Source organism: Excalfactoria chinensis, chromosome 5 (assembly GCF_039878825.1).
Source record: "Excalfactoria chinensis isolate bCotChi1 chromosome 5, bCotChi1.hap2, whole genome shotgun sequence".
Lineage (NCBI taxonomy): Eukaryota > Metazoa > Chordata > Aves > Galliformes > Phasianidae > Excalfactoria > Excalfactoria chinensis.
In genome coordinates, this window is record NC_092829.1 from 33,470,075 (window position 1) to 33,497,990 (window position 27,916).

General features: G+C 40.5%; 1 protein-coding gene across 1 annotated transcript; it reads right to left on the minus strand.

Annotated features, from left to right (window-relative positions):
* Window positions 1-259: 259 nt before the first annotated feature.
* RTF1 (RTF1 homolog, Paf1/RNA polymerase II complex component) lies at window positions 260-27,908 on the minus strand. Its single transcript, XM_072337934.1, has 18 exons — window positions 27,720-27,908; window positions 25,176-25,286; window positions 18,107-18,254; window positions 16,631-16,835; window positions 13,983-14,097; window positions 12,326-12,437; window positions 11,361-11,496; window positions 10,459-10,636; window positions 9,449-9,531; window positions 8,546-8,633; window positions 8,353-8,460; window positions 7,711-7,788; window positions 6,595-6,716; window positions 6,165-6,222; window positions 5,514-5,591; window positions 4,312-4,407; window positions 3,913-4,024; window positions 260-3,182 (listed from the first exon to the last, which is right to left on the minus strand). Exons 1-18 carry the CDS (start codon window positions 27,906-27,908, stop codon window positions 3,076-3,078), a joined length of 2,124 nt encoding a protein of 707 aa, XP_072194035.1. The 3' UTR covers window positions 260-3,075.
* Window positions 27,909-27,916: the final 8 nt, after the last annotated feature.

Consider the following 27,916-nt stretch of genomic DNA (forward strand, 5'->3'; position numbering starts at 1 on the left):
TTGAAATGAAATGCAGCAGAGATGCAAGTGAACTGGCCTTCCGACAGGATCCGTTTGATTCTAGAGGTAGGAGGAATAGAGAGCGATCCAGTAGGAAACAGCCCCTTTTGCAAAGGAGAGGCCTTATTTTTCATTAATTATTTTACAGTGTTAGTATTCTATATTTCTAGACTGATAAATGAAGTGTAAGTTTCTAAAAAAAACAAACTTCCACAGATAGGAAACTCTTTGCACTTCAGATCAAGGGATAAACATAATCAACCTTATTAAACCAACAAACCAAGTTTATTTATAGAAGTCTGTACAATTGTAATGAACTATATGCTAGGACACCAATGAAACAGAGCAAACAAATCTCTCCCTAATGAGTGGGAGATATAGTCACTCACCTTTACATGCACTTAAAGGAAAAAAGATTACAGCTTTCATACACAGTTCTGTAACTATTCAGAGTACTTTCTTGGTGTATTCTCAATATAAGAGGTTTGCACGATAATTTACTGTTTCCTCTCTCCAAAAAAACAAAAACAAAACAAAAAAAACCCCAACCAAACAACAACAAAAAAACAACAAAAAAAAAAAAACCAAAACAAAACCAGTATTTCAGCAGAATCCAGAGACTTTAAGAAGGTAAGTGGCAGTTTGATAGTTGCAGATAAATAGGACACTGCCCATCATTCAGTTCTGCATTCTAAACTCACAGCATCTCCCGTTTTGGTCATCTCTACTAGAAGTTTCTTGCAACACCGTATGGGTCTCAACATCTTTACTGCAGTACAGCCTAGCCATGTTACCATCGAGTGTAGAAGCCTGCTAATACCCGCAAGTCAAGGGCAAGCACGTTAAAAATACTGAATTTGAGTTATGTTGACCTTCAGAGACCACTTAAATTGAACCCCAGAGCACTGAGGCACTGCCATGGGAAAATCAAGTTTTGAGTGGCTTCATTTTGCAATAATTTCTGCACAGCATTGGAGAGCGATTATTTTGAAAACTGGCTACTGCAAAAGAAGTTTTGATTTCCTTTTTATTACAAATCGTTAACATCATTGAAGCTGTTGGGAAAAAAAAACCAAAACCAAACCAAAATCATTTCAAAATGCATATCTACACAGTGAATTACGATGTCTCCTATGAAGTTATCGTGGTAGATTCCATAAATCCACTCTTAAAAAAGTTAAAAGTACACATATGTGAGAGCCTACAACAACTCCGGAGAAGCTGCTAGAAAAGGCCATCAAATAAAGCAGTCTATGATTACATATTTACGGAATAATCCATTTGTCCTAGAATTATGGACTATTCGGTAAATAAGTAGTGAAACACCCCTAATTGCTTCTTTACATGGTAGATTATAGCTGCTTCATAGGTTGATTTTCTTTTTACACACAGTTCATAGTATCAATCTGCACACAATTACATGATGTTTCTTTAAAGCTACCATTAAAAAGGAATAAGAGAAAGTTAAATAAGAACTAGATTAAAGTTTCATTAAGAATCCAACAAGAAGGTAATATCACACACAGGTTTAAATGTAACCGGCGTATGATTTCAGAAAAACAGTAATGCTCTGACACAAAGAGAGCATCAGCATTTTCCCTCTTTGGGGTCCCCCAGAAACATTCCTATCCAGTTCAGTGCTTAAGTTAGCTTATACGTACTGGCCTGGGTAGGAACAAACACGTGCTTCCACGATTACCTGAACGAGGGCCTCTAACCTTTTAGATTTCTAATTCTCTTTTAATTTAGTTCTTAGCTCCATATATTCAGTTGCATCTTGTTTGGAAAAGCTCTTTGTTAAACGTCACTTATTTACACTTCCATTTATTTTTTATTTTTTTTTAATTTTTTTAAACACCTGAGTGATAATTGAGCTGTCCCCTTGCGTCCAGTCAAATATTCCATAAAGCCATGCAATTCTTGTGCTAGTGTTGCACTCCACTTGTACCATTTCATATAAGAAAAATATGCATCAGCTACCTCTCACACGTTACCCGCTGACCTTTCTACTGTGTCCTTACTGTGTCCTTCCCCTTTCACACAAAGTGATTTTATTTCTTAATCTTTTGTGTTTGTTTCATAGAAGCCCAGTTTAAATGGTTCACAAAGCAAGAAACAAATGTGATCTAGAGCCCAATGAAGACGTGATGACTTCACAAATACGTTATGTTGGAGGCTTGGAGAAAAAAATAAAGCCCAACCAATGAGCACCCCAGGGGCATCCCAGAAAGAGCTACTTCATTAAGTAAAGCTGGAGACTCCGGATGTGCTATAGATGACAAGTCCGACATCAAGAGCCGTGTACCTCTCTCATCAATTAAGCACAAATAAAGAAGGGAACATGAAGTTAAACAGCTATACCAGCCAAGCCGTTTTAGTAAGAAGAATCACATTTAATGAGTTTCTTTCTTGCAATCTCAGATGCTCAAGTACAGCTGGTAGAAATTCAAAACAGCCGTAAAGAACTGTGACAGACTGATACAAATAGTACTGCAGCTTAAAAATGATAAAAAAAACACCTGAAAAAAAGTCACACAACCCTCCCAAAAAAATTTACACTTTGAACCTAAGCCAGTTTTTGAAGATTCCCTTCTCCAAAGCTAGGATGAAGGAGGAAGAAGAAGAAAGTGCAGGTGACCTTCCAGCCACAAAGGTCTTGCGCCAACGTTTATTCACCGTGCCTGTGGTGGTATGTAAGGGGAGATCACCAAGTGCTGATTCTGCGACCACCAAAAGAGATCCCTATGGAAATCCACACCTCAGGCTAATACTGAACACAGAGTGGACCAACGAGCTGCATCAACAAAATAAAAACAGAACTCAAACTAAAAGAAATGGGAAGACCCCAAATAGCACAGATCCACATTTGTGAGGGGGGCAGGAAGAAAGGGCAAGAAGGGAGGTCTATACAGTAAATAGTTGAATGGTTTATGTTACAGATGACTGGCAGTTTTAAAGAGTCTCTTCCCAGCTCCATTGCTGCTCCAACCCAGAAGGGAGAACTGAAAGGGGAAGAAGAAAAGGTAGGACATCATCATGGAGCATGCAGGATCAGAAGCAGCAGAGTGGGCATGCTCAAATAAGCCCCCGCCTCTTTTTGTAGTCCTCCAAATTCAGTGATCTCCGAGGAGCACCATCTTTTGCTGGTGGAGCCTTGGAGGTGATGGCCAGTGCCTTTGATTCTGTTGGGGACAAGGGAAGAATGAGGACCAAAATACATGAGAAAAAAAAAGCAAACAGATTTTTACTTCTTGTTTTTGCTAACAAAATCCACCACCAGAGCACATTAGACTTCTCTGGAATACGTCAGGTTAAAAATTATGAATACAGTCATCTAACTGCTCATCTTCAAAGATTAAGCACATGCAATTTTGCTTCAATGTCATCTGCATTACCAAAGACAGCAAACAGCAACTTTATAACGCAGCAGGTTCAGAAATCAATACTTTATCCACAAAGTGCATATGCAGATTACAGAACAAAAAAGCATGGGCACATCAGGCTTTTAAAAGTGACTACACGTTCACAGAGTAAGTATAAAGGTAGATATCAAGATTTATTAAATACAACACTCTCAGCTGTCCCTCAAGGACTACGTGAGCCACATACACTGTAGATTAGAAGAACGAATCAGAGAACTCTCATTACCTCCTTTTCTTCATTGGCATTTGGAGCAAGGATACAAAGACATACAGACTTTCAGTGCAACACTATACAGCTCTTCTTCAGCAAATATCACTAGCACATGTCCACACTTCCTCCATGCGAGATACTTGACAAGAAGACAAACAGAGCCCTTGCTCTCATTTTAAAAGCCCATGACTTTTCTGGAAGAAGTGAGCTCTACCATCATAGTCCTCTGCTATCTTATCATACGGCAATCAGATCCCCAGACACAACTGGAACACCTACCAGAACTGGGAACCTGAAGATCAATCTTTACATCGAAATCATGTACTTTGAAGAGATCTTCTGAGAGGTCACTGGCTGATTTAGAGTTCACATCTTTATCCTTCCCTTGACCCTGAAAGAAGAATATATAAATATCCAACCCGTATGCATATAGACAAAGGTCAGAGATAAGAATAGTTTTTCCCTCGCTTCATCACAAATGTCTTTAGTTTAGTTGTCATATTGCTAAACAAAGTTAATTTTATTTCCCCATGGCAGAAAAAGCTGTTCTTCTACAGTAACGCTTTACATGATACTTATTTCTAGAGCTGAAAAATGCCTATTTACTATTAGTCATAATCTCAGCAAAATGGTGACAGTGGGAGGAAACAAATAACAGAAGCAAAATGGGAAACTTGCCTTACTCATGTCCTTTGGAGCATCTGGTAATACACCAGATCCGTATTTTGCATTTAGCTGGGCAAGAATAGCAGCTTGGACAGCAGGATCTCGGGACTGCAGGGGGAAATAGAACATTATTTAAATTGGTGGTCATTTTATTAAAGACAATGCTCACGCTCATTCATATAAAACCAACAGAGAATGTAGATCAGTTAGTCCAAACTTCAGAATTTCAAAGACAAATTCATTCTGATACCTATGTAACGCAGTAAACCAAAAGTTATCCTTTAGAAAGCCCTTCTTTAAGACGACACTATCTTTTTTGTTGTTGTGATTTGCTCCTGTGACCAGCCTTAACACTATCCTCAGATTATTTGCTTTTACCTTTCAGTTCTGGCTAAAATACTGCATTAGAGAAGAAACTGTTACCAGACTATTTTCTATATGTGATAATGGTTGACTGTGTGTGATAGCCTTACTCAACTATGATTCTTCCTTTCAGTAAAGAATCATTTAATAAATAATTATTTAGCTCAATTTCTACAATAAAATCCCTTCCCTGCTTTGCTAATCTGTGGATACTGACGAGTGCCAACTTTACCTTAAAGGAGAGAAAAAGAGTAATTTTAAAACTGGTACTGATAGCAGAATTGTATCCTATTCCTGAATAGGCTTCGAAGTTTTATCATTCAGAAGTAAGAGGTGATCCTCCAGCTTCACTATCCATCACTTATATAGATGGCAGTAGCAGTTTTTGCACAGTACCACAGTGGAAGTCTGTGTTGAATTGCTTTTATACAACACAGCCCCAAGACGTCTGGGGTCCCCTTTCACAAATCTTTAAAGATAATCTCAAATAATTAGAAGCAAAATTAGCTTTAGTAAATTGGTTTACTTTAGGTGCCAACTAAATAAATGCAGTAAATATTTCTACATATGAGAATTCAATATAGAAATCCACAGTTGCATCTCCATGTACTTACCCACATAATTTACATCCTTTATGTTGGGGGGACGACAACAACACTTTTTTTTCCTCCCCTTTTTGGGGATAGTAAGATTAGAATCTCAATTATATCCCATCCTGGCACCCAGTGTATTAATAGCAGATGGCACAGTTAGGCACAAATACAAGCAACATTTTCCTTCCTACTCTCTCCATTACACTGTTTTCTGTTGCTCTGCAAATTGCCCCAGATGAACTTCAATGTTATACTTACATTAGACACTATTGTGGGCTTACACTGCCGCCTAGTAAAGGGGTCCATTTGTTGGTTTTTCATGCTGTGACTTTCAGCCTGAACGAAAAAGGCACACCGTTCTGCAGTTAGCTGCTTGCATCCTTGTAAATCTTCCCACAGCACCCCACCCATGCAAACACACATCAGCTATACATAATATCAAAGTCATAGGAAAAACAGTATTATAGGCAAGAAAGATTATTTTTTAAACACCCACTGTCCTATACTTCACAAGTCAAAACTGCCCCTACTGAATACAACAGAAAACACCCGCACAACAACCCTTAGGGGAGCTGAGGCTTTAGCATTTGTTAAGAAGCTTAACTTTTCTTAAGTGTCACCACAGAGAATTCAATATTATTTTGTTCTCCAAAGTCTCTTTTCTGATTTCTTTGCCTTATAAAATGTATTACATTGCGATTTCAGTCAGGAGTCTCCCGACTGAGCTGGTCAAAAGCAAAGCAACACACTTTAAGAATAAATAAATAAATAAATAATCACATCACTTGCCTATTTAAAAGTCTTATAAGATCATTAAAAAAAAAAAAAGAGCAACTTCATCATGCAATTATCTTGCTCTGCATCATTTCATCTCTATATACACAGAAGTATTAAGTTGGCATTATTTACCACAAGAGCCTTCTCAGACTCAACAATATTCCACTCTCTATTTCGTTGGTTGATGTAACTGCAAGAAAAAGGGAAAAAAAAAAAAAAAAGAGAGGGATAAAGAAAAAGAAAATGACTGTCATTTATCAACTCTCATACAATAAAAAGCCTGTCAGCATTCTTGCATCTTCATCTGACCACAGATTACTCTTATTGGAGCACAACTGCTACCAGGGTTACATAAAGAGTTTCTATTTTTGACATTTTTAACTGAATGACACATGCAAGGAAGTGGAGGGAGGCAAATATTAACAGAACCATTGCTATATAAACCACACAACAAAGAGACAAAGCCTCCCAGTTACAACATGGCTGCTTTAATTGATTTCACTGCTCTTTCTAAAATAGCACCAACCAAAATACAGAAAGCGCCCAATATCTTTTTTCTTACCTGATGGCAGAAATGTTTTTTGTTCTTTGACGATCCAGGGCCTCTGCTCTCTCCTCAAGTTCATTAAGCTGATCTTGAATCTGTTTGGCCTTATCTTGGTCCCCCAAGTCCTCAGCCATGGCCTTCAACCAAACAATAACTTAGTATCACTACTTGTTTGCAGTGACAACAAACAAAGAACCAGTCAGAGAAATGAGGGACAGACCCAATAATCAGCCAGCAAACCCTATTCCAGCTCCAGATGTCCTAACCACATATAAGAACACAGCAGAAAGTTAAACTCTCCCTGCAGCTTAAAACAAAACCGAATTTCTCATTCTGAAAAATTCTATGAACCGAAGACTTAGGAATGCCAGTCTCGGCACTATTAAGACCAGTCAGTCAGTTGATTTAAGACTATTTATGCAATTGTGAGTTGCCATTTACTTTAGCAAGTTGGAGAGCAGAAGGAAGAAAAACAGCTTATTATGCCATCTGGCGATACAAAAAGGAATTGCACCCCTCTGCACCATAAAACTAACAATTTACATATTCACGCTTAGTAAAAATAAAAATGACAACCAAACACTGCAGTTTAGCAAAAGAATGCAGAACTTATGATTAACATGAACTCCTAGGTTTTATTCTGTATGAAACACGAGCATCCCAAAAAGGCCTGTACTAAACAAAACCAACATTTTGTAATCTTTGTCTTCTGAGATACTTTAGACTGTTTACTTGTCTTCTGGGCTTTGGATTCGCAGCACTGCATTCCAGGAAGTGTACATATAAAACAATTGAGTGGCAAGTAAATCTTTCAGCAATGTATTCTTTTCAACACAAATTACTGGCCACATCAAAGTAAAAACTGTTACCCTCAAGCAAAAGGCAATTTAGCACTAGTTTTGAAAACAACTGTCAAATGTTACTAAGGAGTAGCTTGCAAAATATAAAAGGAAAACTAGTTTCTAAAGCAGAACAGCTTGAGAACTTCAAAGGACAGAAAGAGAGACAGACAGAATTGTTGGCAATTGCCTTCAGTGAAAGAATGCAATAGCTTATGCTGGGTTATTTAAGTTTCCAGTTCTTCAAAATCAAAGACTGTACTAAGCTTGCAGGTATCATCTCATCTCTCACCTTCTCCTTTAACAGCTGAGTTTTCTTCATAGCATAATTTGGAGGGGCTTTTCTGAATCTTTCCTTCTCTTTTACAATCTGTAAAACCAGAAGAAACAGCAAAGATGAGCAAGTATGCAATGCCTACTTAATACGTGTACTGTAGAAGCAACAGATCACCTAAGAAACATACTTACAACCACAATATTTTACTCTTTCTGGTTTTTTTGGTCTGTCTCTTCTGCATTTTTTATTTGTGACTTGGTAATGAGTTACAGCTCCATTCCCCTCACTTAACAACCTACAAAAATCTGATGCTAATCACATTTGGTCAGAATGAAGCAAATATTATGCTTTAGGAACTGTAATAAATGAATCTATCACTATGCTGTTATCTTCTTATAACTTGAGAATCAAAGTTTCCATACTATGATTAGGAGGTCAAGGCTCTGCAACACAAGTTGAAGAGGAGGTAACAAAGAACAAGGATGAAGTAAAGCAGAAATGGGAACCAAACAGCTACATCCCCAAGATACCCCATCCAGTTATAGAATCTCATTTCCTTCTTAGGAAGGTGATTTCACGATCATTTTGCTTTGTATAGGCTAATCTGCTACCCCACTTTTAGGTACTGCCATAGCTTCACAATAACATGCTGTTTACCTCCTCAATATCCTGATCATTAAACTTGTAGTTGAGAGCTTCTTTGATGGACACTTCCTTCTTGTTTATCTCATCTAATGTGGGTAGCTGCATCCCAGCAGAAAACATCTAAATGAAATAAAGAATGTAGTTTTTACTTAGAATGCCAGCTGTAGAAGGCTGCTGAGAAGAAAGTAAAGTCTGACAAACTTACCGCTTCCTTCCACTTCATAAACTCACTTTCAGTAAATTCCTGATTTGAGACAAACTCCAAACGAAATACGCGCTGATCACTGCCATGCCTGCAAGAAGAAAAATGTAACATCCCTTTCCGAAGGTACAGAGCTGTGTAATCTTTTACCAACAGGTAATAAACTGACTCGTGAAACCCTAAAATAGGCACTTAAGGCTTCTCTTTTGGCTTACACACTATTTATTCCTAACTTCAATGAGATCAGCCACAGCTCAGAAGCCTCAGTCCACTACTAGTACCAACTAATAGTGCAAAGGAACACCTGACAGTGTCTGTAGAAAACAGTAGTATCCTCAGCAGAAAAGGGAAGCAGACTTATCTCACACCTAAACTTTAAATACCCTATTTGGTGACCCATGGCGTGATCTTCAGAAACAGAAAGCTCCTTCACATTTGGATTGGTAGAAGTGATCTGTAAGTAGTACTGAACTGTACCAAATACAGAAGCCAACTGCAGTTTAATTTCTCATTCGCTGGTTAGCCAAGAGCCAGTAAGCTTTAAAGATGACATTCTGCAGAGACCTGCTATAACCATTACTAAAATTAGTTGCCATTATATACATTGCAATCAAAACACAGAGTTCTCTCCTGAAGTAGCATAAGAAGCTATTGTACATCACAGTGGTTGCAGATTAGACCTATTTTGTTCTAATTACTATTTGTTATAATTTGTGGTATACGTGTTGCGACACATATACTAGACCTCATCATGCATGCTTTTAATACATATTTCTCAACACTTGATTAAAACAATTGTGGAAAAAAATACAGAAAAGCTCTCATCTCCAAACCACATAGGGAACATTACATGATATAAAAACAACTTTGATTCATGAACTGATGAGGGTTATTTTGGTATCTTACCGCAACTGCAGTCCTTTGTTTGTCCGGGTACCACCCAGTTGGTAAACTTTTGCGGTCTCTACCACACCAGTTATTTCAGCAACCTGTACGCAAAAGGAACAAAGAGCAGGCGCAAATGCATGGGCTTGTGTCTGTGTTATCAGAATCTTAGTCTAATTAACAATTCTAACCAAATCAAAGCAAGCAGGACTCTTCAGCAGCCATTACCAGGTACTGAATTCATTGCACCATGCGTTACCTTCAAATTGACAAAGAGGATTTTCTGGTTGTTGTTATCTTCTTAGCCTACCTCCTAGCCAAATGATGCACACCTTCCTATTTCCCTTACATTAAACTAAACTAGGGTTTGTCAGATTTCCCAAATGACACCACACCTGTTCACCTATTAAACACAGCCCCCTCTGGGACCATTTTAATGCAGTGTTAGGCAATATTATTACACCCTATTGTTGTAGTTACAGCAATGAAGTAGAAATACAGAACCACTTTCCAAGTCCTCTTCTAAAGCACAGTGAGATCATGCAGTAACTGGGGAACTTCTCCAGAATAAGGAGCAACTCCTATTCATGCCCTTATGCTGTCAAAGCAGTGTCCTGAACTCTGGGGTTTGTTACACAATTGAAGAGACAAAGACAGCATGAACCAAAGCTAGAACAGGATTCATTACTGCTCCTTCCCTCATGCAATGTACACACACACACACACACACACACACACACCACGTACACTATACATACATACATCCACATACATTTATGTATCATGTCATCAGTCAGCTTGATTTAAAGGCCAATAACTGTTTCCACAAATTCACCTACCTGAACACACACACCTTATTTATTTTAAAAGCAGTTTTCTCAATTTCTTTGGCAGCAACTACATTTTCTGGCTAGAAAATATCTTTTTACTTTAATCATCCTAAACAATCATAGATACCTCAGAAGTACTAAGCTGCAAATATTGTATTACAGCACTATAGAAAGAGCTGAAAGCCTTGAAACTAAACTCACCCGATAAACAGGTTTGCTATTGTGATTTCCAATGCCAATACGGACAAAGCAACCAGTGACTGTCTTGGCAAAGAAAGGCATATGACACCAGCGCTCCAGCTTGTGCCGTGATAACCGTACTCGGTTCAGCTCTTCAGGCAAAGACACTGGCTGAGATTTAGGGGGAATTTCTTCTTTCCTGAAGTGGGAAAGGTAAGAAGAAAAATGGACAAAATAAGAGATGGAATCATCAGAGCAAGGTGCAGCAGAAGTTTGGAATATTTAAATTATTAGTAAAAAGAAATAAAGAAGATTATTGGTTGACGGTAGAAATGTAAATTTAACATTCGTGAGGAAGGTATAATGCAAAGTCCTACTGACTAGGGATGTTACTCATTACCTTTGTACCACAGAGCAGAAAGACTTGTGCACCAAGTCACAGAATTGTAGGGGTTGGAAGGGACCTCCAGAGATCATTGAATCCAACCCCCCTGCCAAAGCAGGTTCCCTACACCAGGTCACACAGGTCGGCATCCAGGCAGGTCTGGAATATCTCCAGAGAAGGAGACTCCACAAGCCCCCTGGGCAGCCTGTTCCAGTGCTCCGTCACCCTCACCGTAAAGAAGTTCTTGCGCACATTCATGCAGAACTTCCAATGCTCCAGTTTCTGGCTGTTTCTCCTTGTACTGTCTCCACACACTGTGCTGAAAAGTTAGCACATCTCTCTCCCTTGCTAATATGCAAAGGTTCTGCAACAGCTGAACTACAGGACTAAAATCTAAATGGTGTAAATGGGGATTAAGACACATTAAACACGCTCATCTATCCCCAAATAATCCTCTAAAACAGTACATACCTACATGGTGTGATTATCTGTATTTTTCAGCACACGCAATAATCGTAGCCCTGTGTTTACTACTTACTCTTCCTCTTCATCTGAGGATGAGGATCTGGATGAGCGATCACTTTTCTCACTAGATTTATCATCCTCCTCCTCCTCTTCATCATCAGAATATACTTCACTAGTCTTTAATGGCTGTTTTTTTGCAAGCAATTCAGCTGAAGGAGAGAGAAGAGGGAACAGTGAAAAGCAAGCTGTGATTTTTTTTTTCTTTTTTGATCAAGCTTATTTTTTTGCACTCAAATCTCACTGTTAAAGAAAACACCAAAAAAACAGCATAAATGGAGAGCTGTTATCTTGATATCAGATACAAGTACCACATGTTTAGATCTACTAGTAGATTAAATACTCCATTGTATATATTCAAACTGAGAAATCAAATTTAATTGCCACCCTAGATCTCCACTGTAGTTATCTGCAGCTTCCCAACTTGACTGCATACAGCCATAGAAGATAAGCATAATAACTGGATATACAAGCTAAAACTATCACAGTCAGACAATTTATTCTTATTTTGCATGGAAGAAAATAAAAAATAAAAAATCTCACAAAAAGGCAATGCATTAAAAGTCCATGGCAAGAAGGACAACATGACTTGCCAGTGAAGAAACCAGTGAATGCAGACAAGATAGTACAAGTAAATTAATATGGCGTGGATGGGTTCAGAGATCAAGTAATAGACTCTAAGTGATGAATTCAAGTACACGAATTACTTCTTAATAACTGGCATTCAGTAAAATATCAGGGAAGCTTGCCCTGTCTTTAGATCATTCCTTATGAGGAAAAGAAATATAAAGAGTCAAAAGGTATCAAATAATTTTCTAGGTGATTATACTGGTCAAAAGACCAAGGAAGATGCAGACAGATAATTCATTCAAAGTGAAGGACTGTTGTATTAATTAGAAGCAGGCAGAAACACTCTCAGAAAGCTGTAATAATGCCTCAAAAAAACAAAACAAAACCCATAGAACAACAAAGTCTTCATACCTGTTCTGTTCTTCCTTTTCTCTCTTTCTGCTTTTAGTTCTTCCATTGCCTGAGATTTCTTGTCTAATTTCTCATCCCGCTTTGATCGTCGCTCTTTGTTATGTGACGTGACCTAAAAACATGCACAGAAAGTCCCTCAACACTGGGGAGCAATTCACAAATTGAAACAAAAACAACTGACTGCAGACCAAAAACTCTTCAAACAGGAAATATTAACAAATTCATTTTTAAAATAATCAGTTGTTTAGGGTTTTTTTTTTATAGTTTGTTCTTTCATAGTCTAGGCAAGGATAAATTTAGGAAAATAAAGGATTTTTGTACTTTGTATCAAGAGTGATTAACACATTTTTTCTTCAACATTTCTGCCATCAATCTCAAGCTCCACTTTAAAAGATAAAATAAGACCAGAGAAATAAACCCGAACTAATTCTGCAACTAACAAGTCATGAAGGAAAAAAAATGGATAAATATTAGCCTCAAAGACTACTTCTGCAAGGCCAAAACACCTGTTTTCCTTCAGCAGCAAGGAGACCTGTTAAAAATACTGAAATCAGATCTAACGTTCAGTGTAAAGTCTGCAACAGGAATACAAATCCAGAATGTTGGAAATCTAATTTTTACCAACTGGTTCTAACTAGAATACTATGTAACATTAGAAATGCAGTTTCTGAGTTACTTCAAGTGACTGCTTGTTACAAAGTCATTTCTGGAAGGCTACACTTTTACATACATGTATGTATGCATGCATGAGCACACTCTACATACTATATTTACATACATACTATATATGGACTATATATATATATAAAATACGTTCATATGCAAGTACATACGTGGAGTTGAGAAAGGCAGGGGAAATGAGACTCAACTGACTTAACGTGGGCCTGAGGTAAAATTCATCTCACCCAACTTGACGTAGGTGTTAAATATCTATTTCACTAGAAAAATAACGTAGGCTGAATTGCCCCTTTTGAATACATCCTTCTGTACTGCACAAAGGAGGCAAACAACTACAGGGGTAAACAAACAACTAGTTCACAGATGGCAAATTAAGCAAGATTAATTTCATCACATTCTGGGAAGCTAACTGCCCAGACTTATAAATTAAAGGCAGGCTCTCAACCTAACAATTCAACCATTTGAAACTCTAATTCAGTTACACAAGCTTCACTCACACACACAAAAAATGGCACTGCCCTCTTCCTCCTGGAGACAGGAAAAAAAAAAAATACAGAAATACTTTTGTTTCTCCTAGAATTCAAGCTTTTCCTTCACACATAATTTAAAAAGCTGAGTAGTTTCTGGCTCTCTCAAGCTTTCACTTGTAAGAAGGCAGCATATGAGAATTCCAGACTGAATGACAGGCCTCGTCACAAGAACTCTAGATGTAGTCACAACCCGTTCTTTATGTTGCATTTTTCATTGAATGGAATTATCAGTGCACTCCTCAGCAGGCCGAAGATGTCAGCCTCTTTTTAAATGAACCTGAAAGGCTAAAGATAGCTCAAGCATAGAAATGAACTAAATCCTGACCTGTTTTACTGCACAGTTTGACATTTTTAAGGGAAGAACATCTGAAGCAGGGAGAAACAGCATCCCATCTCCTGTTGCCAAGGGAAAAAAAAAGTCTGATACTAAGATAAGTTTCATTTCCTACCTGGGATTCTTGGATCTGTGTGAGTTTTTTCTTTTCCTGCTCTTCCTCTTGCTTTTTCTTTTTCTCTTTCTTTTCTTTCTTTTTTGCCGTTTTCAGTTTTTTCTTGATTTCAAATCTGTTAGATATTTGAAAGAAAGTGCGTGAAAGAACACTCCCTTCTCAAGTGAGCAAAGTACCATTATGTTGCTATCTCAGTTGAAGTGGTCAGTAAACCTCAAGAAACACTTGCACTGCTCGCCCTAAGACAATTAACCCCTTAACTCTGCCCCCACAACACTGGTGGGTCTTGCCTCATTCCTCATTCCTGTCCTCTCTCTTCCCCAAGAAAAATAAGGTAAGGAAAAGCTGAGCACAATAAAGTTCAGGCTTACAGAGGATGAGAGCTAACCTAAAGGGGCAGGGAGACCTCATACTAATAGTTTCTCCCAAGAACCCTATCCTTACTACTGCTTAATCTTTGCCAGAATAGTGACCGGTGCATGCTGCCTTCAACTATAAAAATAAATAGGCTTTTACATGTATTTTGAACCTTAGCAGCAAAAAACTTGGTTCTTTTAAGCCACCACCATGCTAACTTCTTCCTGCTGAAAATCAACCTTTCTACCTGAACTCGCATCTGTAGGAAGTCATAGCGAGTCACCTGCTACGGCACATTCCATCAGGTTCAGACACTTTTTTGTGATTTACGCACTTATATTTTGACCTTCCATAAACAAGTTACCCTGAAGTCTCGTTTTTAGCCATTGTATTGGGAAAAGTCACAATTCTGCTGGAACCATCCTGTGGCAGGTTCCACTGCAGCATATACTGGGTCACTTGGCTTTAGCAAAACGTGCATGTGGATTAACAAGTAAAAGTTTCCAGCAACTGAAATTTAAAATGCATTATCCATGTGCCACATCTTACCTTTAAAAGAAAATATAACACACAGGACATAGGCACTGTGTCACATGCCATGTCTGCTGTAATCTCCCAAGATTCAGCAGAAGACATATAGACAACATTTTGAATGGTTCAATTTACCATAAGAAGTTAAATAACTACCCCTCCCACAACCACCTCTTAGCTCTACCTGCCAACCCCTTGCACAGAACAGGACAGACTTGTTTAAGATTATATCAGAAACGCGAACTTGAATTCTTTAGCTAGTTTGTATCAAGTATTTTCAGGTGATCACTTTAAAAGAAAAATATTCAGTTACAAAAAAAGCTATGAGTGAAATCCAGAAAAGAGGTGGCCTTCTACCTGCTTTAAGCCTAATCTTTCTCCTGTTTTGATCTCTTTGAGGAGGGCAGCAGACAACAGAAGACACAGCAAGTAATATTAAGAAGTACATTCAGTCAGTGCTCTAGCTATGCCTTGGATAAATAGACAGCTGATTGTACTGATTTGATCCACACAATGGTGTCCGTCCTCCAGAAGAATTTCTCAGCAAGAGACAAAAAAAAAAGTCACTGAGGAAGGAAGAAAATATGCCCCACATACACCAAATCTTTTGTTACATACATGGAGAAAACAAGTGAACGACCTACAAGGAATCTGCCTGACAGTAAAGCATTACAGCAACAAATAAAACCAGAACAGCTGAGGCAGAAACCCAAAAATGAACCCTGGAAAATGACACGTCCAAAACCACTTGTCTTTATTTAAACACCCTTCCCTTCTACTAAGCCCCCAACAAGCTTTACACCCCCAGAGACAACCTGTGATGTTGTGCTTCATTACTGCTTTCTGAAAAAAAAAAACAACTGATGAAGCTCTAAGGAACTTCATACTTTGCCTTTTTTCAAAGTAGCAGCAGATGACAGACAACACAGGAAAGACATACGAGGAAGTAATCCTAAGGGCCGTCATCTACTGCTTAAAGAAGCACACAGGGATAACCACACGCATTCAGCAGCTATGAAACTTGCAGAAACCAACCTTTTTCAAGAACATGAAGAATTTCGGCCATATTCTTTAAACCAGCTTTAAGAACAATTCACACAAAAACCTATCACAAAAATTAATCTGCTTTAGAGTGCTACATGCCTGGACCTCAGACATGAGAGCACAGTCAGTGCAGTCGCCACAAAGGAAAGTCCAAATTAAGAATACAGAAAAAGTATCTGGAAAGAATGATCAAGCATTCTGAAGGAGAATATTAATCGTAAAACAACGGACACTTAGATCTCAGTTTCCCACACAGTGGTATCTATGAAAAATAACAGGGGGAACAACAATTTTATGTGAACGCACACAAAGGTTCTTTGCTTTACAGTTTGACGCTGTGCAAGAGTTAGACTCAATCACTTGCAATCCATTGGACTGTCTAGCTCTTTACCCCATTTTTCTGCTTTATTCCCTCTTCTCATTTCTTAAAATTCTTCTTCTTCTTCAGTGTTTTAAACAAATGAGTCTGTTATCTGCGAGTCACAGAAGCTGAAACTCCAGTTATTTCAATATAATAATAATAATAATAATAATAATGAGAAAATAAAAATTTCACACAATATGAGATACGTAGGATATGCTATACATCACTGTTCATGTGTAGGATTTAATTTCAACAGTTTAACCCAACAGTGTGTTGCAGAGGATTTAACTCAGTGCTGTTTACTCAACAGCCTGTATAAACATGCTATCAAATAGCAACAGTCTAAATTTACCTTCTCTTTAGCACTTCTCTCTTCTCTATCCGATTAAACAGCTCCTGTTCTCTCTCCTTTTCTGTCATTTGTTCCAGTCGAGCCCGGTCTTCTTCATCTCCCATAAGGTCTTCTCCATAGCCATCATGGAATTCCTCATCTTCAGATGAAGAATCTGAATCTGAGCTAGATGATGAGCTGTTGCTTTCTGAGTCAGACACTTCTCCTAAAACAAAACCATGAGGCAGTAAAATTGAGCTGGGGAAAAGCCCAATCACTTCAGTGTAGTGTGTTACCAGAGGGCAAATATACGAAAAGTGTGCATATAGTAAACACAAAATCCAGTAGATACTTCAGTATAGGAAGATGCACATACTGCAAACGAATTGATCCAATGCTGTGATTATTCTCACCTAATCAATCACATTACACCAAAATCCAAAAGCAAACAGATACTGGAATTCTTTATTCCACTGTCAGTCAATCTTCAGCATTTCTGGAAACTTCCAGCTTTGCAACCTTACTCTGTGACAAGCCTTGGTTTGTATGTACTTATAGGTACATGTTCAGTCACTTCATGCTTTGGGCTGCCTCCGCTGTGCTTAACATACCTAGAGCTGTAAGTTTCTTCAAATGTTTTCTTAACTTTGATTTTTAGTATCAACTGAAGTTATAACAAACCACCTGCAAACCTTCACAGGCATGATAAAAACAGGGAAGAACACAAGAAGTCTGCCCAGCGTAGAAACATTTAATAGTCACGTTAAAAGAACAAAACAAAACAAAAAAGCACCTGACAAAGTTGAAGAATTAAAATCATGACTAAATTTAAATGTACAAAAGATGTGATTCAGGGCAAACACGTAAGATGAGCTCCTGCTTGCATTACGGAATCACGGAAGTGTAGGAGCTGGAAGGGAGATCACTGAATCCAACCCTCTGATAAAGCAGGCTCCCTACAACAGTTGCACAGGTGGGTGTCCAGACAGGTCTTGAGTATCTCCAAAGAAGGAGACTCTGCAACCTCTCTGGGCAGCCTATTCCAGTGCTCCATCACTCTCACAGTAAAGTTCTTCCTTAATTATTTAATATTACATCCATTTTCTTTGTTGTCACAATAATTCTGTGAAAGCAAAATATACCAGTTGGATTAAAAGTAAATGCTATCCAAACTACAGACAGGTTGAAGGAAGAAAGGTGCTTTCCAGGAGAAAGTCAAGTAATTACATCATATATTCTTCAACTGAAGCAATATTGAGCGGTGCATTTTTAATGGAGTGCCTACAGCAATGCTATGATGAATTACATTAAAAATACATGCCCAGAGCCATAGCAATTTTAAGTCACTCAGTCTGCCAGTAACACAGAAAAAAGCTCTCTCAAGTAGTCTTTAACATCACCATTTAGCTTTGCTTCACAGTATAACCAGAGATGTAACTTCACTTGGCATTCTGCTCTAAGTACATGCTGTATGGAGATAGACAGTTATTATCTTACCCTCTTCAGGTGCTGAGCTCTCAGCTGAGCTGTCTTTATCTGAGCTGCCTGAAGAGGCAGCTTTGTTCATCTGTTTCTTCATGGCTCCTTTCTTCTCTGCCTTACCCGCCTTTCCCTTTTTTTTGTTTTTAGAACCTCCAACAGTCCACTGCAAGGAAAAAAAAACAAGAAAGGGATCATAATACAGGAACATCACCCCTCCCTTCTCCAAATACTGGAGGGAAAATGATTGGGAAAAAGTCCAGTATCTGGCAGCAACAAATCAATCACACAAAGGGTGGGTGGGAAGAGGGAAAAAAATCTCAGTAGCTAACTCAGTAAATAAAAGCATTTTATGGTGACTTTTTTCTTTCACTTATTAAAGAAAAACGTTATCATTTTAATGTAACAGTTGACAGAATACTCCTTTAAATTAGGAAGAAGACTTCAGAATTCAGTCTCATATACACCGGGGAAAAATCACTGAAGATAGATGCCTAAGAAAACCATTTAAATAACAGATGTCTAACCGTACTTATAAAGGTTATCATCAGCTTACTACTATTAAGCAGAAGAAGCAACAGATGCATCGCCGAAATTAGTTCATTCAAGAACAAATTTTAGATTCCACAAAGGAACACTGGTTACCTGAGTTTTACAGCAATCTCAGTTTTGTCAAGAGTTCACAGTACACAGTGCCAACAAACCAACGGCATTCTCATTCTTAGACAGTAGTGCCACCTTCTGCACCTTACATACAGCGCACAAGCCAGAATTACATCAAAATCACAGAAGGAAAATAAAAGTCTAGGCTTAACTTTAACTTTGTCTTAGCACCGTATCTTTGATTTAGGCTGCAGTTTCCAAGTTTGGGGTCTATGCCACCGCATACACACGAGCATCAGTTTTAAACACTAGACTCTCAGGAGAAGAGACAGTCTTTACCTAACAGTGAGACTTCTTACATTTCTTCCCTGGTCCCAGCCACGTGGGTAAAGCCAGAAGGGAACAGAATTGACAAGGAAGCTCTGTAGAAGATTGTAACGTTTACAGCGTTTTGCAGCACACTACATCTCCTAGAATTACTCCAGATTCTCTCTTCAGGAATAAAATAGTTTGTTTCTAAATCAATCTATTTTGAATGTTATCTTCTTCATACCTGTATCTTACCCTCACCATTCATGCATATCAACATTTACTTCAACATCACCTTTAAGTGTCACTTAAATTTGTGGTGCACTCAAATTTATCTGCCAGAGGTCAGGCAGAAATGCTCTTTTCTGATATGTAAGAACAGCTACCTAGTGGTGAGCCTTGGATTGGAATCCATGACTCAAGCTGTTTTGCATCACAGGACAGTGAGACGTTGCACAAAAAGCACCTAATTTTATATCAGTCTGAGCTTGTGTTTATGACTTTATTGGCTCCCATACTGAAGATACTACTTGTTCAGCATCACAATGTTGCTGCCTATCTTTACCAGTATTGCCACTAATTATCCTGGCCATCCATGCCCAAAAAAAAGAAATAAGAAAGCACTACTGGAAAGCCACAAAATGCTTTTTGCAGCCCAAACTGAAGTCTCCAGTCCCTTCCTCCTATTCTAGCACATCTGCAGAGATCAGAAAGGCAAACACATGTTCACAGCGAACATAAAGTAAAAACAACATCCCGTTACAGTCGCCAGAATTTGTTTGCTCTGCTTCCCTTCCCTCCACCTCAGACGTAGAACCACTGCTTCCAAAAAAACTGTCCTTCATTGCAGCTCCTCCAGTTTCTCTTTTTCTCTCTCAAAGAAGACAGCACCGATCAACATTTCCCATGCAACATCCACAGCCATGAAGTCTGCTCCGAGCAGCCCCTGCCTCCTTGGCCACCATGTGGAACCCTCCAAGGTTCCAGATGCAGCAAGTTAATAAACCCATGCAGCCGTGTGCTGTAATGTTGCTTTCTGCTCATTCTACTACTACTAAACAACAGAACTTTATGGGTCAGTCACAGGAAGTAGCCAGAAAATATTTCAGTTTTCCCTCCTGCTTCGAAGGTTCACAGAGCTAACGGCTGACATGTTTCCCCAAGAAGTCCGAGTGAAGGTACAGTATCCAGAATGGACCGCCAACACAAAAAGTGTCCTTCAAGTCAGCCAGATTTAGAAGTCAACTTCTAAAATGCAACCAAGCAAAATGATTGAAGAAAATCATTTATAGTTCAGGACACCTGGTACATATTTCGAGCAGGGCAATAAAGAGATCAAGAGGAGAAAAAAAAAAGTGAGCTCTACCAGTGCAGAATGAAGTCAGATTCTCACTGCTACTCAGATAGCCATAATTCTATTCAGATGGTACCCAAATGTATTAGCCATTCAGTTTTTCTTCTTGCAAGTAGGTATTCTTCCTGCTTTTTACATCAAATCAGGTGCAGTTGTAAAACTAAGTCTACCAGCCTGTCCTTGCCATATTCTCCCCTTCTGAACTCCTGTGTTTTGTTTTTAAACAAACAAAAGGCAAATCACAACTCACAGCTTCAAAGCAGAACAGGACCCTCACCAACACGTCCTTTTTCTAGCCCAGATGAACTTACATGCCATGACAAAACAACATCTTAAGTGCTCAAGTACCAGGTCTGCTTCAAAAGTACTGCTGCCTATTTTATGATGCTGGCCCACAACATTAGAGGCAGACCTTAGAAGTACGGTAGTAGAGGTCAATATTCCACTACATTTTGTTGCTGTGTGACAGATGGCAGTGGAGGGGCAGTCTGACAAAATGTCACCTGAAGCAAAGGTGTGTCAATGAATTCCTCCACGTGGAAAAAATGGCCCTGACATCCACCTAAGAGTGGACTGGGGCACAGTGAAGTACTGAGTGGTGCATTTCAGCACTGCTAACAGTGGCTCAGCTCCCTTGCTACAGATTTTTACCAGTATGGCAGGCAGGCTCACAGGCATTGCTGTAAGACACTTTGTAAACTGGGTTAGCATCAGTCACTCATCTCCATTAATACGACTGACAAAAAACAAAAGGCAGTCCTCCACACAAGACAAAGTGTAGATGCAGACCGAAGACAACAGCAGGCAGCACAGACATTAATATATGGCAGGATTTACAGTCTTTGGTGTTTTTCAAGACAACAGCTTCTACCATCACCCTTACAACAAAACAGCAAGGCCAAAATCCACCTGTCCTCCCCTGTTGTCTGAATCTCACTCATATCAGCTCCCATAAAAAAGTAACTTAGAAACAAATAATATATTTCTTAAGTTTAACTTCACTGTAAGCTGCAAATTATCATTTGCTCTGGAGTTCTTTTTAGAAGTACTGAAAAACACTGAGATCTACAGAGAGACAAGATGGAGATGGCAGATACCAAATGTTCTTAGGAAACACTGTACTCTACACCTCAGAGCTCTTGCAATTTAAAGTTACTCGCCAACCAAACGTTTTATCTGCTTCGTTCCCAGCTGGTTCACATTACTTCTTAGTGCATGTTAGCCTCCATACAATTAGGCTGCACAACTCAGGTTGACGCTTGCACATCTGGACTATGTGCTTCCATGCTAACAACAGCTGCCTTTATCTCCCTTAAGGACAGCTCTACTATTCCGTGTTAACAGCTGAAGCAAACTGTCTCCACAGAAAACCAAACTAGAAAACATACAGCTACGGAGAGGCAGATTAAAGCCCTCTTTAAAAATTACAGCAAAGGCCCCACAGGAGTGGAGAACACGTTCAGTCTAACAGGCATAGTCAAGCAGCGTTATGAAATAAAAGCACATAGGGAATACATTTAACACAGTAATCTCTACAAACCCACAAGATATCCCCAAACAGAAAGAACACATGCAGTTTTCTGCTTATCTGTGGTTTACCAAAGCTCTTGAACTTTAAACGCAGTAAGGAGATTTAAACTTTCAAGCCCTTTCTTAGTAACAGCAACACTAACCCTTCCAAGCAGACTGCTATTCAGAACTGACTTACTGCCTGCATGAACTCTGCTTTACCTTTTCTTCTGTTCCACAGCCCTCAGCATGGCTGAAGATTTTGTCACCTCCTACCAAATCTGCCAATAGAGGCAAAAAAACAAATCCCCAGTGAATTCCTGTCTAGTAACAAACATTTATGATCTAACTTTTCATGCCCTGAAGTATCTTCTATTATCACCCTACAGCTGTTAAAAGGCACAAGCAAACCCTTCAATACATCAGAATGAGTGTAGAAGGGTATCATCTTATACAAACATTACTAACACATCCTTTAGAAGCATTGCTGCTTTCTGTCTAAACTTAACTGATGTTAGCGAAGCTGTTCCAAAAGTCATCCGAGCACAACAGAAAGAATTATCTGTGAGTGACAAAGCCAGGATAAAAGGAAAAGCAACAACCTGGAGTAAACCTCCCACACCACCACGTACACTACATCTTCAACCCGTAATGAGGCCAACACATACTTCTACCACAGTAGCCCCAAAAGCAACTGGTTAGTAACAAACATACAAGTTAATGACAGTTTGGGATGGTGAGCTTATGAATGGTCACAGCCACATGTTGCTCTGCTGATAAAGAAACTGCCCTTACACCTGTGTCTAGTTTACTGCATCTTTCTGATGATGGTGGTACTTGTTAACACAAAGCTTTGTGGGCATTGCTGTTCATCTGTATTCTAAACAGCAGTTCAGTCAACTCAGCCATATGTATTTAGCAGAGTCACCAGAATACGATTCAGTGCTTCTCTCCTACTTCATCATTTATAGCTCACCCTCAGGCTCTTGGCTAGGAAATCTGACTGAGACAACACAAGTCCTTAAGAAATGATAGAACCCAGCATTCACGCACCATGAACATCCAACGTGGCTGAGAGTTTTCAAAGAAGTGCACTCTCACTGAAACATATAATACATAGGTGATAAAGATCTCATAGAATCACTTGGGCACCACTATACATATTGAATGTTTAGTACAAGCTCTCATCCCTTCATTGCAAAAATGCATCATCTTTCCCTGCCTTTTGATCCCCGCATGTTCTTCCCTATGGAAAAGCATTCTGTGGCATTTAGCCTCTGAAGCAGAGATTCAGGCACCTTTCCTGTATATATGCAATATACCAACTGTCCTGGAACATTTAGGGCTAGCCAGGAACCACAGAGAATGTAGGCTTAAGCACATTTACCCACAGCAACAATTTCCATGCTGCTGCCTCAAAGTCCTCATCTTCCAGGAAGTCGAGCAAAACAGTTTCAGCTTTTAGACCCCAAGCCTGAGCAAACTCCAGAGCAACCTCAAGAGCACTAAGCAAAGCCAACGTTGTTCAAGCAGGACCACTAAGTAGTTAAGTCTAGGGATGCACACAGAGTGACTGGCTAAAGCAGAACTGTTGTAACCCGGCCTGTCTCACCCTGCTACAAGAAGGAGTTCAGAATGCATATTTCAGGCACAGGAATAGAAGCAAGTGTCCTAATTACCTCTTCTCTAAACCTTTTCCTCCTGCTGCATGGAAGTCAGAAAGAACAGTACTGGAAAGAAACATAACGTAGATTTGAAAGTTCCAGTTGCACAAGGTGCAAGAGAGATACTACTGCATCTGTAAGGCCTGTGAATATGAAAAAAGACTGACCTGACTTGAAAAACATTTGTTTTCTTAGCAAATTCATGAAGGAATGCACTGCTGTACTCCACATTTAATGGAAAAGTAGGCCTTACATGTAGCTACACACACAAAAAAAAAGAATAATAGTATTTATTCCATCAGTTTTCAGAGATAAACACGGGGCAGAAGACTTTATAATCAAGGTGCTCTCCAAACCTGCTTAGATTTCCAGACAAACTGATCTCCCAGCAGCACGGGATAAATCAGCTGCATGCCATCAGTTCAGAACACAAAGCAACAGGTTGAATGGTAGCTCAGTAAGATGGCTGATGCCTTAATGCCTAACCCATTCACAGTTCTCTCATTCCTTATTTGATAGTAACAATAATAGCAAACAATTTGCTGTGCGGTTTTTTGTTTGTTTTTTTAATAAATGCTTGAAACAGAGTCCCAACCATACTTACTAAAAATAATAATAATAATAATAAAACAGCAAGAATCTACATCACTAAACACACCAGAGTGCGTGCATTCTTAGCACGTACTGGAATGACTTCCAGAATCCCAAGTGCTTAACAGTTAATAGTTCATCACTGATTGATCCTGCAAGTTGTCACAGTGAATAATCCTTCCCACACTATCGAGAGGGGACGAAAGCAGAATGGTTCGTTCCTCCATTTTTAATGACCGATGTAATAAGAGACCTGCCATAGTACAGAAAGCTTGCAAAGACATTGGTAACTCTTCAAGAAAACATTCTTATTTAAACAACTCAGTGACCCACTTGTCAGATCCTCTGTTTTAATAAATCAATTTCAATTTTCACTTACATATGAAAGCAGAATCTTTTAGTCAGCTCTAGAATGTAGCACTGGATAATAAAAACACATGTAGCAGACCTGTCTGTAACACTGCTATACAAGAACTTGTCAAAAGCCTAAACCAAAGCAATTCTAAACTCTTGCATGCCCTCCTTCAGAAAGGCCAACAAAACCAGGCCCTGCTGCACATTCAAACTAGAGTTACCAGAGAATCAAAGCGGCAAAATAGGACAGTTCTACTGTGAAACAGCCCCACCTGCTTTAACCCTCCTCCTCTCTGAGGAAACTCGCTCCCAAAGTTGAACACCTCTCTCCCTTGAATTCAGAGTCCAGCTTCCGCTACTTCATTATCACTTCAGCCACAAATATTACAGAGGAAAAACACTAGATTTAAGGAGACTGGTCACAGACACATTCATACCGCATGAACGTGGGATTAAGCAGGCAGTCAACATTACCATATCCATACTATTTTGTGTACAGTTACTCTAAGCTCTTTACTTACAAGAAAGATAAGACTTTCTGAGTACATATCCTTTGGGCTAAATGGTTCTCTATCAGTTCCACCGATGGCCTATCCCACACAACAGTATAAGCAAGCTAACTACACCACGTGACAAATACTTTCACTGCAGAGGTAGAGTCAGACCAATAACCCGCCAGAAGTTCACTGCTAACATGACACACCTCATCATCGCTGTCCGACGTCTCGGAGTCCGAAGACGCAGTAGGTTTGCTCGCCGGTGGCTCCTTTTCCTCAGAGTCACTGCGCTTGCGTTTGGCCAATGACAAGAGCTCCTGGTGGGAAAAAACACGCACTGATTTTAGGGTGTCGTAATTAGTTCTACCAGTCCAGGTCAGTGCACGCACCTTCCCTACGATATTTGAGTGGAACAGGCTTATCCCCACTGACTGGGGAACGAAATCTACTCGTATTTCATAAATATGCACATACAGAGAGTTTTAATACAGCTGAAAGTTACAAAAGGATTTTGAAAGCCCTAAGTAGGAAATATTTTCACCATCACTTTTTGAACAAATCAATTACCTTTGGGTCTGTGGCATTTACACCAGGCAAAAATTTAGAAAACCTTAATTACATTGCACAGCATTAACCCCAATAACTAAATGCCACTAAAGAGTCTAGGGCAATAAATGCTTGAGCAGTTCACCTTCCTTTTAAAGACATTTGCAACCATGCATGTTATAAAGGAGATATATCACAGCTGATGCTTTTAGCGAGACTGTTCAACTCTGTTTCACTATGCTCAGGTGCCAGGGATGGTACTAAAGGCAGGGGACACACACAGAGCAGGCGCCAAGCTCAAACTTGTGAAGCAGCCCCAAAAGCCACACAGGTAACAAAAAAGAAGTAACGGCTCACAAGCAAACTCGTCATCTGCTGCTCACAGATTGTCCAGGTGACAGAAGCAGTAATTGAAACCAATTATTTCCGAAGCTGCAGTGTTGTCTTTGTAGTCTATGACTTAATTTATTGTTAAAAGCATTGCTCTGGGGCTGACGAATCTTAGTGGTGAGTAAAAATAAAGCCACACCAACTTCTGCAGGCTTGGGAAGACAATACTGGATGGGTTTGAATTAGTTTCACAACTGGAAGATTATCTCCACAGCAAACAGTTTAGGACCTCAAGTGAGAACACAAACATTGCTGAAACTGATGGCCTAGGCTTTTACCAACAAAGTTGGCAACGGCACTCCACAAACCGCTTTCTGAAGACAACATACAGCACCAACAGAATGTATTTATAAAATGAGCAGCTCTCACAAGGAAGCACCTGGTGTTTTCTACAGCCCTTTTCTAGACATCACCTCTAACAACTGTCGCTAAGTAGTACTTCAGTGCAGACTACCTTCTATCATCATATCTCAGCGTTAACATTTACTGCCACCTTTACTCCAAGCAATTTGCCTCCTTTCTTTCTAGCCTTACTCTTTCCATTTCCCGTGACAGCACATGAGAAAGGCTCCTACTCCTTCAATTTAATCAGCCCAGTTTGCTAACAAAAGCTGTCAAATATTTAACCAACAGAGGCAACACTCAGCATACACTCATCCTTAAGATCTCACCTCAGGAACAGCCCTGCTGCGCAGCTTCCACCCTTGCACGTGCATATCCCTGCTGTGCACAACCTCCCAGGGGATGAAGCAAAGGTAGACAGCTTTGGTATAACCACCAACCAGCACTCAAGTAGAGCTGTAGATGCACGCTCTTAGCAAGTAGCAGAACCATGCAGTTATTGCTCCACCATTGCTCTGCTCACCTTATCTATGCTAGGGTTAGCCAAACTCCTCCTGTTTTCAGGTTCTGAAGTGACTATGGAATTAATACAGCAGGGTGAGAAGTTGACAGCTTTAGAAGGCGGCAAGATCAGTACCATCAGGGCAGGATCTATGGTATGTTTGTTTAAAGGGGCGTAGAATTTGCAGCTCCAGTCTGCAAAAGCATTTCTGAACATTTGAGGCTGGTGTTATTTATTTGCAACACAGCAGCAGCTATTAAAAACTCAAAGGTCCAGCACACAGACAAGATGTGTAGGCTCAAGCACGTGAAATCAACCCAACTTCTTCACAGAAGGACTGCCACAGTAGATACATCACACTGTGCCTACATCTTTATTTACCACCTGTCAGCTCCTGCTGCCCTGAGAGCCGAAGCGTTGAGCAGGTCCCTGCAGAGAGGAGGGCATCCCTTCTTGCAGCCCAGCGACACCCACAGCGAGATGCCCCACATCGCGCTCCCAGCCCCATTAGGTGCTCCGACGGCCGCGCACGCTTGCCCAGGACGCACACTGCGAGCAGTTCCCACCAACACAGCGCAGCCGGCAGGGCCCGGGATGGAGCACCCGCTTGCGGCTCCCGGGATCGGCCGCCCTGGGGCCGGCGGTGCGGCCGGGCACGCCGCTTCCCGCGGAGCAGGCGGCACAGCGCGGCTCCCCGCGCCCTCAGGCCCCCGGGCGCTGCCTGCCGCCAGGCCCCCCGCCCGCGCCTCAGGAGCCCGAGGGCCGAACCCACGCGCATCCCCGCGGCCCCGGGCTCTGCAGCCGCCGGCACGGCCGGGCAGGGCGGGCCGAAGCGGCGCCGCGAGGTCTCTCCGCGGAGCCCACCCGCGGGGGCCGCATCCCGGCCGGGGCTGAGGGGAGGAGAGAGGGACGGATGGCGGCTCCCAGCCCCGCGCGGGCCGGAGGGCCCAGGCCGGGCCTCCCCGCGCACCTGGTCCAGGTTCTCTTCGCTGCCGCTGTCCTCGGTGTCGGAGTCGATGAGGACGCGGCCTTTCCGCTTCTTCACCATGGCGGAGGCAGCTTCCCCGCGTCCCTCTCCGCCGGCGGCGGCGCGGCGCTCCGAGCGGCCCGGCCTGCCCCGCGCCGCCCGCCCGACCGGGACACAAAGGGCACCGCGCATGCGCACCG

Bases quoted from the DNA above. Each gene is read 5' to 3' on its own strand.
- RTF1 (XM_072337934.1), bottom strand. From the start codon at position 27,908: ATGCGCGGTGCCCTTTGTGTCCCGGTCGGGCGGGCGGCGCGGGGCAGG. The intron at 25,287-27,719 runs GTGCGCGGGGAG...TTTTCCCACCAG, and splicing joins GCGAAGAGAACCTGGACCAG to GAGCTCTTGTCATTGGCCAA. The intron at 11,497-12,325 runs GTATGAAGACTT...TCTCTCCTTCAG, and splicing joins GAAAAGGAAGAACAGAACAG to CTGAATTGCTTGCAAAAAAA.